The 13,899-nt window shown below is 41.4% G+C and overlaps 1 protein-coding gene across 1 annotated transcript in view; it reads right to left on the bottom strand.

The window, feature by feature from the left end:
- The window catches only part of Cubn (cubilin), a 203,154-nt gene extending 199,892 nt beyond the window's left edge, over positions 1-3,262 (bottom strand). Inside the window, 4 exon segments of the mRNA XM_048368018.1 lie at positions 215-253; positions 802-897; positions 2,594-2,723; positions 3,022-3,262. Of these exon segments, the coding sequence (XP_048223975.1) occupies positions 215-253; positions 802-897; positions 2,594-2,723; positions 3,022-3,179 (423 nt within the window). The 5' untranslated portion in view covers positions 3,180-3,262.
- Positions 3,263-13,899: the final 10,637 nt, after the last annotated feature.

The raw sequence follows: 13,899 nt of genomic DNA on the forward strand, positions 1-13,899 counted from the left end.
GGCTTAAGGCATCTTGTAAACTCCTCTGTTTAGGCTGGCTTCGAACCACGATCTTCCCATTCGGCTTCCCAAGAAACAGGATTACAGGTGAGAACCACCAACACTCAGCTAAGTCCTTCAAACTGATTATTCATCTGCTCTTAAAGTAAAATGATCAGCCTTACCAATGAATTCTTGTATAATCTTCAGTGAGCATCTATCTTTATAGACTTACCTGCTGTAAGCTTCGGAATTTTTCTTCAAGGTCCACAAGCTAGCAGTAGAGAAGAAAAGGCACCAATTAGCTCATTCAAAGGCACTTCATATGCAGTGTTATCCACTTGAAATGGTTTTTCTAATACCTTCTTCTAAGGACTGCTTTGTTCCTGCTCTCTTTGCCCTTTTACCACCTTATTCCTCCCTCTCTCAAGCTTCTGTTCCTTTCTGGTGTCTTCCATGGCCTAGATTTTTTTTTGAAGCTAAGTTTAAAAGAAATACAACCCACGGATAAGCGAATGCATTGCTATGTTGTCCACTGTGAGTATGAGAATTCTCACAAATGGCTATGGGGAATGCCCTTGACTGAGCAGAAGGCTGCTATGAGGACTTGAACCAGGCAAATCCTTACCGTGGTGCTCCCTACCTTCTGTCCATTGACACTTCCATATCTTCTATAAGACTTACATCCCTTAACCAAAGTCAGTTATGACAATGAGACATTTCTAAAGAGCACAGAGTGTTGATGGATCCCTGGGAAAACTCTCAACTTATAAAACTGATTTAAGGAGAACTCATTTGCTATTACGTCTGTGTCATACTTACCTTTGAATGAATTGTATGGATTTCACTAGATACATTTTGATGAAGACCAATTCCATTCCTTTTTATATCTACAATATCATCTTTGTTTCTCTGGACCTAATTTTAAGAGGAAAATAAGGGAAAGAATAATGTTAATAGGTAAAAAAAAATCATGCACATCTTATAAGAATGCTATTAAAAAGTTGGGCAATATTCTCTTCTAATCTCTGTTATAAAAACCAGAGTAATATATGTATAGTAAACCTAAGACTAAAATATCCATAGAATAATGTCACATACTCTTTTCAGTAACATAAAGTATTTTCTATTTTCAGTTTCTCACAATTACAACCTAGGGTATTGATTAAAAAGCTTGGTGGGGCTGGGAATGTGGCTTAGTAGTACAGTGCTTGCCTAGCATGCATGAAGAAGCCCTGGGTTCCATTCCTCGGAACCACATAAACAGAAAAGGCCAGAAGTGGCACCGTGGCTCAAGTGGTAGAGTGCTAGCCTTGAGCAACAAAAGCTCAAGGATAGAGCCCAGGAACAAGGCCCAGGACCACAAAAAATAAAAAAAAATTAAAAAACCACCTTAGTGGACTGGGCACTGATGGTTCACGCCTGTAATCCTTTAGCTAGTTGTGAGGATAAGATCTGAGGATCATGGTTCAAAGCCAGCATGGGCATAAGACTCTTATCTCCAATAACCCTACAAATAACTGGAAGTGGTGCAGTGGTTCAACGTGATACAGCTTTAGCTTTGAGCAAAAGAGCTCAGGGGTCTCAGCTAAGTCTCATAACCCTCCCCCCACCCCAAATTTTTTGATGGGCTGAGAGCATAGCTCGGTTTTAGAATGCTTGCCTAGTATGTACAAGGCTCTGGGTTCTATTTCAGAAACACACACATGCACACACACACACACACACACACACTCACACTCAGAAAGAGGAAGAGAATGAGGAGGGAGAAGGGGAGGAAGTGGGGAAAGAGGGAAACAAACTAGGCTTGAAATCAGCTCAGCCATTTATTAAATTTGCTTTATAGTACTCTTAAAAACGGAGCAAAAACAAAGCCCATTGGTAGGACAGCTGTGAGAGTCGCACGCAGTCACAGGAAACGGGAGACATTAGCTTCCTCCCAGAGCGCAAGGCCCTGCGAGACCGGCGCTGACACCGCGGCCCATCTGCAGTGATGCCGCAAATGCTCAACCCTGAAACCACTCGAGGCAGCCCAGGAGTAGCTGGCCAGCTCAGTTCTGCCATGCGAGTATACTGGGAAATCCTGCACCTTTCTCCGGGCCCCGCTTCTCCACCTCCCCACTGAGGGGTCCCAGTGCTGCCGCCTGGACTGGGACTCGTTTCCCTGCACGTTGTTCCACCCTCTTAGCATTACTTTCTCTACCCACAGGAGACTCCGGCCATTGACCTTTAGAAGAACGCCTGTGTCTTCCAATTATTTTCTCTGCTAACGACACAAAGTACAAATGAGTACCAAGCTGTTCAATTAAGTCATAAACATGGAGATAGAAAGCCTCAAAACCAAGCACTGGCAGCTCATGCCTGTAATTGTATCTACTCAGAAGGTTGAGATAGGAGGATCATGGTTCAAAACCAGCCTGGGCAGAAAAGTCCATGAAACTTTTATCTCCAATGAACCACCAAAAATCCAGAAGTGCTGGCACTCATGTGCTAGAGCACGAGCCTTGAACTAAAAAAAAAAAAAAAAGTTCAGAGACAGTGCTTAAAGCCTGAGTTCAAACCCCATAACTGGCATAGGGGGGAAAAAACACTCAGCTTATTCCCACTGTATTACCTGAAGGACACATTCATTGAGGTCTTCGTTGTTTACTTTAATTTTTCCCAGGGATCCAGTTCTAAATTCAATATTTTGGGAAGACCCAGTAAGGAACATTAAGTTTCCTCTCTCCGCAATGATCCGGGGCCTGTACAATTCAACCAGAGAATGCACCGGAATTAGCATCTATAGTTTTAAAGTTTAAACACAGCTTGTCACCAAATAACTAGACACTACACAGCTTCGCTTTGTGACTGACTCCACCACACTCTCTCTACTCATCTTTCCTATCTTCCTCGGGGAAATTTACCCATAATTATCTCCTAACAATTGCAAGTATCTTCCCCCCCCCCAACACATACAAATAATTTGTCGATTAGAAAGCAGTGGCATAGAACAGAAGCTACCCTCGTCTACCAGCACAAACAACCCATGCATCGCCTTACTGTTGGAGATCGGCATTTCTTTTTTGTCGTAGGTGTTCAAGTTCTCCAGCTTCCGCATCTAATTCAGTAAATATCGACAAAATCACCAAACTCCATAGGAGAGGTGAGGACATTTTCCTCACCAGCCTCCTCCGTGGCCCGGGTGAGAGGCAGGCCATTGAGCCGATGGTGTCTGGAGAGAGTCCAGGGACCAAAAGACCAGGCAGGTGTACTTCGACTGGTAGAATAGCTTCCAACTTCTCAGGCTTTTCTTCTCTGGCCAAGAAGGCAGGGTTACTTTTTTTTTTTCCTTCCTGAGGAATGTAAATGATCTTAGATCTTCACTACTCTTCAGCTCGGTAGAAGGTCAAAATCTCTCTTAAGGGACGTTCCACTTAATCATCATTTGGTTGACCTTTGATACAGTAACAAGAAGCTCTGAAAACATCCACTATCACAATCCTTGCTTAGGAAGCACTTAACTTGCATCACTTGGTACAGGGACCATGGAATAGTTACCTACAACAAGAAGTTGGATTTTTACCTTGTACCCCCCCAAAAAAAGTCATACAAGATGACAAAATCCATACAAGACCTAAATCCAAGAGTGAAAACTATAAAGTCTTAAAAGAGAATGTCATGCTCTGGAGTTAGCAAGCATTTCTTAGTTGGTAATCATTTATTGATACCCCAAACACAGAAACAAAAGAACAAAGCCTGGGGAAAGAAAAGATAACTTATCTACATCGAATTTTGCTTATCTACATCAAATTTTTTAAGTTTTGCCTATCAAAGCCACTATTAAAATAGTTTCAGAGAAACCACTGGTTGGATAAAAATGTTTGAAAGCATATATAAATCATTAGTAATGACCCAAAACGTACAAATAGCTCACATAACCCACATAATTCAGAAACAAGCTCAACCTGATTGTTTTAAAATAAGTAATCAGTCTAGGTACAGGCTTTTGCCTGTAATCCTGGTTACTTAGGAGACTGAGATCTGAGAATGAAGTTTGAAGCCAGCCCAGGCAGGAAATTCCGAGAGACTCTGATGGCCAATCAATCAACCACTCAGAAAAAGTCAGCAGTAGGGCTGTGGCCTACTCAAAGCTCAGGGACAGTGCCCAGGCTCTAAGATCAAGCCCCAGGGACTGGCAAATAAATAAAAATAAATCACCAAAAGGATCTAAATAGGTATTTCTCTAAGGTAAATACACAAATGACCAAAGAGTTCAGGAAAATACTCTAGACAAGGGAAATAGGAAGTCAAAACCACAATGCGATGCCACTTCTTCATACCCATTAAAATGGCTATTTTTGTAGAGAAATGGAAACCTTTGTGCACTGGCTGGTATGAGTTTAAAATGGAGCCGATGCCAGAATTAACATTTGATTCAACAACTTCACTTTGTGATATACCTCTAAAAGAACTGACAGTAAGAACTCAAAGAAATCCATGTACAACAATACTTGAACTCGGGGCCTTGGACTCTCGCTTGCGTTTTTTTTACTCGTGGCTGATATTCTACCATTTGAGTCATGGCTTTCTGCTGGTTATTGGATATAATATTCTCAAAGGGGGGCTGGGAATGTGGTTTAGTGGTAGAGTGCTTGCCTAGCATGCATGAAGCCCTGGGTTCAATTCTTCAGCATGACATAAACAGGAAAATCCAGACGTGGCACTGTGGCTCAAGAGGTAGAGTGCTAGCCTTGAGCACAAAGCAGCTCAGGGACAATGCTCAGGCCCTGAGTACAAGCTCCAGGACTGGCACACACAAAAAAAAATATTCTCAAAGGTTTGTCTGTTTTGTCTTTTGGGCTAGCTTCAAGTCTTGATCCTCAAATCACAGCCTCCTGAGTAGCTAGTGAGTCATGGGTGTTTGTTTGTTTATAGAAAAGATCTCACTATGGTGAAAGTTTTAGACTGGCCTAAAACTTGCTTTGTACAGGGATGACAGGATTATACCACCGTGACAGACTCACCTGTTCTTTTTGGGTGTCATTTACTTGAGCTGCTACTGAGCTCAAGTGAAGGGGGGAGGGAGAGTTGTGTTTCTTTTCAGAAATGAATCTAATAGAATAAATGACATTTCATTTCGAATATGTTGTTTCAAAGCTTCATTAATCCAAATTTCCATCCATCCTTTAAGCTATGCAGAAAGAGTCTGGCACTGAATTCCGAAGGTAAAATAGGACTAAAAGGTCGACTCTAGGGCTGGGAATATGGCCTAGTGGCAAGAGAGCTTGCCTCGTATACATGAGGCCCTGGGTTCAATTCCCCAGAACCACATATACAGAAAACAGCCAGAAGTGGCGCTGTGGCTCAAGTGGCAGAGTGCTAGCCTTGAGCAAAAGGAAGCCAGGGACAGTGCTCAGGCCCTGAGTTCAAGACCCAGGACTGGCCAAAAAAAAAAAAAAAAAAAAAAAAAAAACAAAGGTCGATTCTAAAAAGAAAATCTCTTGGTAAATAGTGATATTAGCCAACAATGTTAGCTGTACGGGCTCTTTAAAGACAAGGATGATCTTGTCACGCAGCATGTAACTCCTTGTCTGTATATGCACATAGTCACTGCTTTTATTTCTTATTTGGGGCCGCACACATTTTTTTTTTAATGTAGCCTTTTGTTTCTAGTTCTTTCACTCAATATAAAGCTTCAACATAATGCATAAACCATTAGTCCCAAAGTATTGCTTATTCATTGGATCCTACTTATTATTGCCTAACATTTTGTTCTTTTTCATTTAATCATTTGCTTTTTTATTTACTGGTTGACAAATACTTGAATTGATTTTAATTTGGGGCTATATTAAAAATAAATCCATTTACATATTTAAAGTTTTTTATTACCACTAAGTAGTTGTGTAAAGGGCTTTGAATTTGCTATGTTAGTTTGTGAGTACAATGCATCTGTTTATTATGTTTTTATTACTCTTATGTAGTGGTGCAAAGGGGTTACCATTCAACAGACCAGTTTATAAGTACAATGCATCTTGATCAATGTCATACCTTTCATCCTTCTAACCCTATCTCTTCCAATCCATCCTATTGCCTCATGATACTTGCTTCCATTTTTGCATACATATATTGAATATTATTGAGTATTATTTTTAAACTTGTTTGTGTCCGCATGTTTTCCTTTTTTTGAGGGGGTGAGTCTGAGGGGTCAGAGTGCTGAGACACATGGTAATTGACTTTTAACTGTATTATAAAATGCTTAGCCATTTTTCCAAAAATTTCCTCACTTCATGCATGAGTGCAAGTTCCCTACCCTCTCCATCACTTCTAGTTCGCAAGTGCTTTTATTTATAGACATTCTAGAATGGGTGTCTCATTATGATTTTTACTTTGTTTTTCTTTCTTTTTTTTTTGTTTTGCCATTCCTGGGGCTTGAACCCAAGGCCTGGACACTGTTCCTGAGCTTCTTTTGCACAAGGCTAGCACTTTACCACTTGAGCCACAGCACTACTTCCAACCTTTTCTGTTTATGAGGTACTAAGGAATCGAACTCAGGGCTTCACGCATGCCAGGCAAGCACTATACCACTAAGCCCAGCGCCTACTTTATGTTTTCCTAATGACTAAGTCTCTCATTTGTTTATCTTCTTTGGTGTGTTGACTATTTGAGACTTGACTGTCTAGAAAATGAATTCGTGTCTTTTGACCTAGCATAAAGTCTATACACGCCATATTTGAGTTCTTTAAGATTTATTATTTTGCATACCTGGGTGGAAAAGGAAAGGCAGGAGAGGAGAGGGAGAAGAAGAGAGGAGAGGGTAGAAAAGGGAGGAAGGGAGAGAGGAGAGAGGAGAAAGAATAGAGAGGAGAGGTTCTTTCAAGGTCTGACTTTTGGTGAGTAATCAGGGAATTTTACTTACTCAGCTCTGACTCAAATCAATAGACAAACCAGGCTATGTACACAGGATGATTTTGTGGAAGCAACATAAAAATACAGCATTGTTCCCAAAGCGTTATCACTCATTCCATTTCCTTGCTGTAGTCAGAATTTCTTCAACAATTCTTTTTTAAAGTTTGATCATATACAGCATTCAGACTTTTAGGGTGAATACTCTTCCTCTTCCCAAGTCCATTGCATAGACCTTACATTCTAATTTCTATTGAGTAGCAAAGCTCCTGTCCCTGCCTAATCTAGAATGCATGCTATTGAAAATCCATATATGCTTTATGTATTGGCAATGCTGTCATGTAAATTTTTTGCATTGATCTTTTTTATACTTATTATTATTATAAAAATGATGTACAGAGGAGTTACAGTACACAAATCAGGTAAAGAGTACATTTCTTTGGGGACAATGTCCTTCCTTCCCTCGCTCTCTTCCACTTTTCCATTCTGTCCCCACTCACAAGTTGTAGCGTTCATTTCCAACACAGTGTCTAGTGAGAACCATTGCTGCAGTTGCTCACCTTTTGTCTGTGGTAAATTTAAAGTGCGATACATTTTTAATTCTTTCCTCTAAGGGTCACTTCTAAGGAATACCACACACCAGCAAGGTGAGACTCAGGCATTCTTGGATCTGGGTTCAGAATCCAGCTCCAGGACTGAGATGTAGCTCAGTAGCAAAGCACTTGGCTAGCAAATGCTACATCCTGGGTTTGATTCCCAGTACCAAAAAAGAAAAGACAGCTTAAAAAAAAAAAAAAAAAAGGATCTGGCTAGGCGCCAGTGACTTATGCCCATAATTCTAGTTACTCAGGAGGCTGAGATCTGAGGATTGTGGTTCAAAGCCAGCATGGGCAGAAAAGCCCATGAGACTCTTCTATCCACTACCAGAAAACCAGAATGGTATTGTGGCTAAAGTGAGAGCATGCTAGCCTTGAGCTGAAGAGTTCAGGGACAGTACCCAGGCCCAGAGTTCAAGCCCCATGACTGCAAAAAAAGAAAAAAAGAATCCAGTTCCATCACCTCACAAAACCTTGTTCTGTCATTAGCAGAAATGATAATAACAGCACTGAAAGCATATACATGATTTAGCACTTTTAGTCTTTGGCCTGTATCAAGTGTTCATTTAATATGCGCTGTTATCATGTAAATAAACATATTGTGTCTCTTACCCTTCAAAACCCTTCTGAGTTTAGCTCCTGAAAGGGGGGGAAAAAAAAGATAGAATAATCTACAGTGTCTACAGCGAACTTTAGAAATCCTAAATTGAAGGGAAACATGGATGTACGATCTGTCTCAGGAAAGAGCGTAGAGAGCAGAGCCCAGACTGGGGGACTTTGGGTGAGGAAGATAACAGCTGGCCTGCAGGTAGGGCCGAGCTGAAGATCACCTGATGTCCCAGGCGAGGCCAAGTTAAAACTTGCTCCACCTGGGGTGGAGGATAGAATGCAAGATTAAGTTTAAATCTAGTATCTCCAGAGCGTCACTAGCATCCTCTTTGTGGTGGTGCTGAGTCAACAGGATGAAGGAGTTTGGGAGTTTTCTTTTGTTTGGTTTTTAAGCATAAGAGGGTGGTTTTCAGCAACTGTGCTCTTGCAGTAGAAGGATTTGATCTGGTGTTCTGCATTGTGGGTGGGAACTCTGTAGGACAATTGCCTTCTGCACATATACCTTGTGGACCTATTTTGGCATTCATTAAAACAAAACTATTCGATCAGCACAGTGATAACACCAGGGGCATTTTATACAATGTGTTGTACTCTGAATTTCTATTTGCTGGCCTTTACTCTCATTCCCATCTTCTGCCAAGAACATATAATTGTACCCACAGCACTTGGAATGAGGGTCTGATTTTGTTTCTTCATCTGAGTGGACAGTGTATTACTAGTGAAGAATTTATGCCAGGCACCATGGCCCATGCCTGTAAATCCTAGCTACTCGGGAGGCTGAGATCTGAGGATCTCAGCTCAGACAAAGTCCAGGAGACTCTAGTTTCCAATTAACCACCAGAAAACCAGAAGTAGCCCTGACTCAAGTGGTAGAGCACAAGCCTTGAGCTGAAGAGCTCAGGGACAGCACCCAGGCCCAGAGTTGAGGTTCCAGGACTGAAAACAAAACAAAACAAAACAAAACAACTATGACCTCTTGACTTGACTCGCCTTCTCTTTTCTGCATCCTGGCTTTTCAGACTTTTCTTACAGTGTCTCAGCTCTATCCTCTCCTTCCGATGCCACCAGAATGTAATTGTAAGAATCAGAGTTGCTTTCTCTTTTTTTCTACCTTTAACTTCTCCAGGAAATCTCGGGGCACGATTGCTTGCTCCTTCTGTGTCATCTACCTCATCTGCTTTTGTGTCCTGAATTCTTAATGTGCCCTCACCACATACCAGTCCTCAACACAATTCCCCAACAATATTCTGGAGGTCATCAAAAGCATACTTGAAAGTAAATCCCAGGGTTGGAAGCATGGCTCCACTGGTAGTGTGCTAGTCAATAAGCCAAAATGTCAGGTACCAAGTTCTAGTCCTGGTCTTGGATCTTAAAAAAAAAAAAAAAGAAAGAAAGAAGAAAAGAAAGAGAGTCTCTGTATACTAGAATTTGACTGGGGTGGGGTGAAGGTTGGGAGGGGGAGGGGAGAAGATGCAAAACAATGGAAGTTAACCCTTCCAATATAGGATTTATAGGATTAACAAAATGCTTCCTCAGAAAAAAAATCAATGGGCTTGAGAATTTCAGGAGAAGAGAGAAAAAGCCTTTAGAGTTATAGCAGCATGTGAATGTAAAAGTGGCCTGGAAGTCAGATTAAGGAGAACCTGGAGCTGTCTGTTTTAATGCGCTTAGATTATTTTATTTTCCTTCTGATAGTGGTTGTCTTTTAGGGAAGAGATTATGCAAACCTGGTCGCGCTTGTGTTTTACAAGCAGAGCTGGGAGACAGAAGTCTAGTAGTTCAGAGATTAGAACACAATGAAAGAGACAAGGGAGACTTGCGGAGGAGGAGAATGAGCAGACGGAGGAGGAAACAGTGAGGAGATCTACTACAGAAATAAGTACCAGGAAATGAGCACTTGCTGGAGGGGAGGGTAGTGTAGGGCCAAAGGCAGAGGGATAGAATTATGAAACAGGAAAGGGGAAAGACTGCAGGCAAAAATTCATTGCAAATACCAGAGAATTGAGGAATATAAGGGAAAGGTTAGTTGGAAGAGGAGTGAAGATTTTGAAGTGATGACACAGATTAAAATGCATTGTACACATAAATTGCTTTCTTAAAAGGCAAAAAGAAGTTCTACACATAACCTAAAATGTAGAAAAGTAAGGGAAATACCATTTGACAAGCAGTTTTTGGTTTCACAGACTTGGTCTCTACTGTCTCTCCGTCTCCCTTTTGTTTTTTTTTTTTTGGCCAGTCCTGGGCCTTGAACTCAGGGCTTGAGCACTGTCCCTGGCTTCTTCCCGCTCAAGGTTAGCACTCTGCTGCTTGAGCCACAGCACCACTTCTGGCTGTTGTGCCAAGTTGCAAGACCACCCCCAAGAAGACCACCGAGATTCAGACACTCCGAAATGCAAAAGCAAGGCCTGTGAACCATCGCCTGTACATCCAATGAGCTATGCAGGTTTGACACAAAAGAAGCAAAAGCAAAACAGACAAGCAGACAAATTACAGGACAAGACAAATACCTTCGGAGTCTGGGATCTCAGGGTCTCTGGGGCTATCCCGGACGAAACCCCAAATGTTGTGCCAAGTCGCAAGACCACCCCCAAGAAGACCACCGAGATTCAGACACTCCGAAATGCAAAAGCAAGGCAAGGCTTTATTTAACGAACTGCCAACTCGGGCCGCGTCCTACCCACCGACACAGCAGAGGTTAGGAGGAAGCCCCGCGCTGTGATTACACAGGGCTTATAAAGGCAAAGAACAAGGTTACAACAATCAGCTGTGCAAGCAAGATTAGAACACAGGTACAAATCTGATTGGCTCAGGGTTCGATTCTAAAATGGGGTTCACGTGGTGGGGCTTGACTTCAAAGTCTGGCACCTCATGGCCATTTTCTGTATATGTGGTGCTGAGGAATCGAACCCAGGGCCTCATGTACATGAGGCAGGCACTCTTGCCACTAGGCCATATCCCCAGCCCCCGTCTCCTTAACAGTCATATATCAGGGAGATCATGCCCCTTTGTTTTCTGTGTTCTAGGCTTGTCTCGCTCAACATTATTTGTATATGAGGCAAGCACTCTTGCCACTAGGCCATATTCCCAGCCCTCGCTCAACATTATTTGTTCGAGTTCTGACCATTTCCCTGCGAATATCAATATTTCACCATTCCTAATCGCTATGTAGTATTCCATTGGGTATAGGTACCATATTTTTTGGATCCATTCATCTGTGGAGGGGCATCTGGGTTGTTTCCATATTTTGGCTATTGTGAATTGTGCCATGATAAACATGGAAGTACAAATGTCTTTTTGATATCTTGGGACTTGCTGTTTAGGATAGATGCCTAGGAGTGGTATGGCTGGGTCATAGGGTAGGTCTATATTGAGCTTTTTGAGAAACCTCCATACTATTCTCCAAAGTGGTTGTACTAATTTGCACTCCCACCACCTCTTTCCCCGCACCCCCTCCAGCATTTGTTGTTGCCTGAGTTCAGAGTATAGGCCATTCTAACTGGGGTGAGGTGGTATCTCAGGGTTGTTTTTATTTGCATTTCCTTTACTAGCAGGGATGTTGAACATTTCCTCATATGTTTCTTTGCCATTTTTATTTCTTCTCTTGTGAAGTCTCTCTTTAGCTCCTTTGCCCATTTCCTAATAGGTTTATTGGGCTTGGAGGGGCTTAGTTTTTTGAGTTCTCTGTAGATGACCGATATCAGGCCTTTGTCTGTTGCTGTGCTGGTAAAGAGCCTTTCCCCTATGGTTGGCTGTCTTTCTGTTTTGGTGGCTATGTCCTTAGCTGTGCAGAAACTTTTTAATTTGTAGTAGTCCCATTTGTCGAGTCTCTCCCCTATTTGTTGTGCCCCTGGGACTCTATTCAGGAAGTTCCTTCCTGTGCCTATAAGTTCTAGCGTCTTTCCTACTCTGTCCTTCAGTAGTTTCAAGGATTCAGGTCTGATATTGAGGCTCTTGATCCATTTTGAGTTGATCTTGGTGCATGGTGATAGGCTTGGGTCTACTTTGAGTTTTCTGCATATGGCTGCCCAGTTCTCCCAGCACCAGTAGTTGAAGAGGCTATGTTTATTCCATTGTATGTCTTTAGCTCCTTTGTCGAATATCAGCTGGCTGTAAGAGTGCGGTTTTATTTCTGGATCTTCAATTCTAATCCATTGGTCTTCCGATCTCTTTTTATACCAATACCAGGCTGTTTTTGTTATGATGGCCCTGTAGTAGAGCTTGAAGTCTGGTATTGTGATACCTCCTGCACTGCTTTTTTTGCCTAGAATTGCTTTGTCTATTCTAGGTCTTTTGCTGTTCCATATGAATTTATGGATTGCTTTCTCTATTTCAGTGAAGAATGTGACTGGGATTTTGATAGGGATTGCATTGAATTTGTATAACAATGGTATTTCCCACAGGATTGGGGCAGCGACCCAACAGTATGTAACTAAAACCAAACAACTACTCAACATATAAAGGTTAAAAATTGACCTCTCAGTGGAATACAATAGCTCAAAAGTTATGTATGTACGTTCATATAAGAATACTGTCAAAAAAAAAAAAAGACTACTGTCGACATATTGTCTAATATCGACATTACATTTAAAGCCCTAGGCGAATTTTCTTGGGGTTGGCCACGTGGCTACTGTATATGTTCTTGATACATTGTGTATTGTATATATATCTACCTGACTTAGAGAAGGGAAAGAAAAACAGGGCGTAAGATATCACAAGAAATGTACACACTGCCCTACTATGTAACTGTACCCTTTTTGCACAACACCTTGTCAAAAAAATTTGTGTTCAATAAATAAATAAATTAAATTAAAAAAAGAAAATAAGGGAAAGGGTTTGTGAGGAGAAGCAAGTGGGAGGTAGACCTGGGCGTTAGTGGTCAAGATGTGCTGTATTCATAACTGCCTTGGTGAATAGCAACTCCTTTGTATAACTAACTACTTAAAGGTAATAAAACCACTCAAAGGAAGAACATTTAGCTCATATTTCTTCAAAAAAGTTAGTAGAGGGCAGTTATTATCCATGCTTCTTGATTGAGAAGTTGGAAGAGTGAAGATGTCATTAATCACAGACTGATCTGGAAAAGATTTTGAAGGAAGGACAATTCAGATTAGGAAAATAAATGGTTTAAAATCATTTTAAAATTGTTATTGTAAAGGTGATGTATAGAGGGGTTAGTTACATAAGCTAGGTAAAGAGTAAATTTCTTTTTGAACATTGTCATCACTTCTGTCTCTCTCCCTCCTGGATTTTCCCTCTCCTCCCCACCCAGTGTCTAGTTAGTACCATTGCTGCATTTTTTTTTTACCCTCTGTCTCTCTGTTTCTGTGCTTCCATTACCTTCTCAAAGATAGACAAAGGAACAAGCAGGATAAAGAAAAGAAAATGAAAATAACAAGTAACCCCTCTTACTTCCATTTCTTGGAGCTCATTTCAATAAATATGTGGTATGATCAGAGCACATAGGCATTGTCTTTATGTTCCTCTCCTAAGACTATCTTCCTTTGGTTCTCACTGTGTGTGCATGCATAGTCTCCTCTATAATTTACTGTTCAGGTGTTTGGGAGTGTTTCTCTCTCTCTCTCTCTCTCTCTGTAAATTTTCGGGCTTAAACTCAGACTCCTGGATGCTGTCCCTGAGCTCTTTGCTCAAGGTTAATGCTCTATCACTTTGGGCCACAGCACTCCTTCCAGTGTTTGAGTAGTTTATTTGGAGATAATAGTCTCACGGGAACTTTTCTGATCCTCTGAGTAGCTAGCTAGGATTACAGGAATGAGCAACCAATGCCCCTAAGATTTATTAAAGTAGGTAGCTGACAAAGGAGAGCCCTATG

This window comes from Perognathus longimembris, chromosome 18, assembly GCF_023159225.1.
Source record: "Perognathus longimembris pacificus isolate PPM17 chromosome 18, ASM2315922v1, whole genome shotgun sequence".
In the NCBI taxonomy this organism is placed as follows: domain Eukaryota; kingdom Metazoa; phylum Chordata; class Mammalia; order Rodentia; family Heteromyidae; genus Perognathus; species Perognathus longimembris.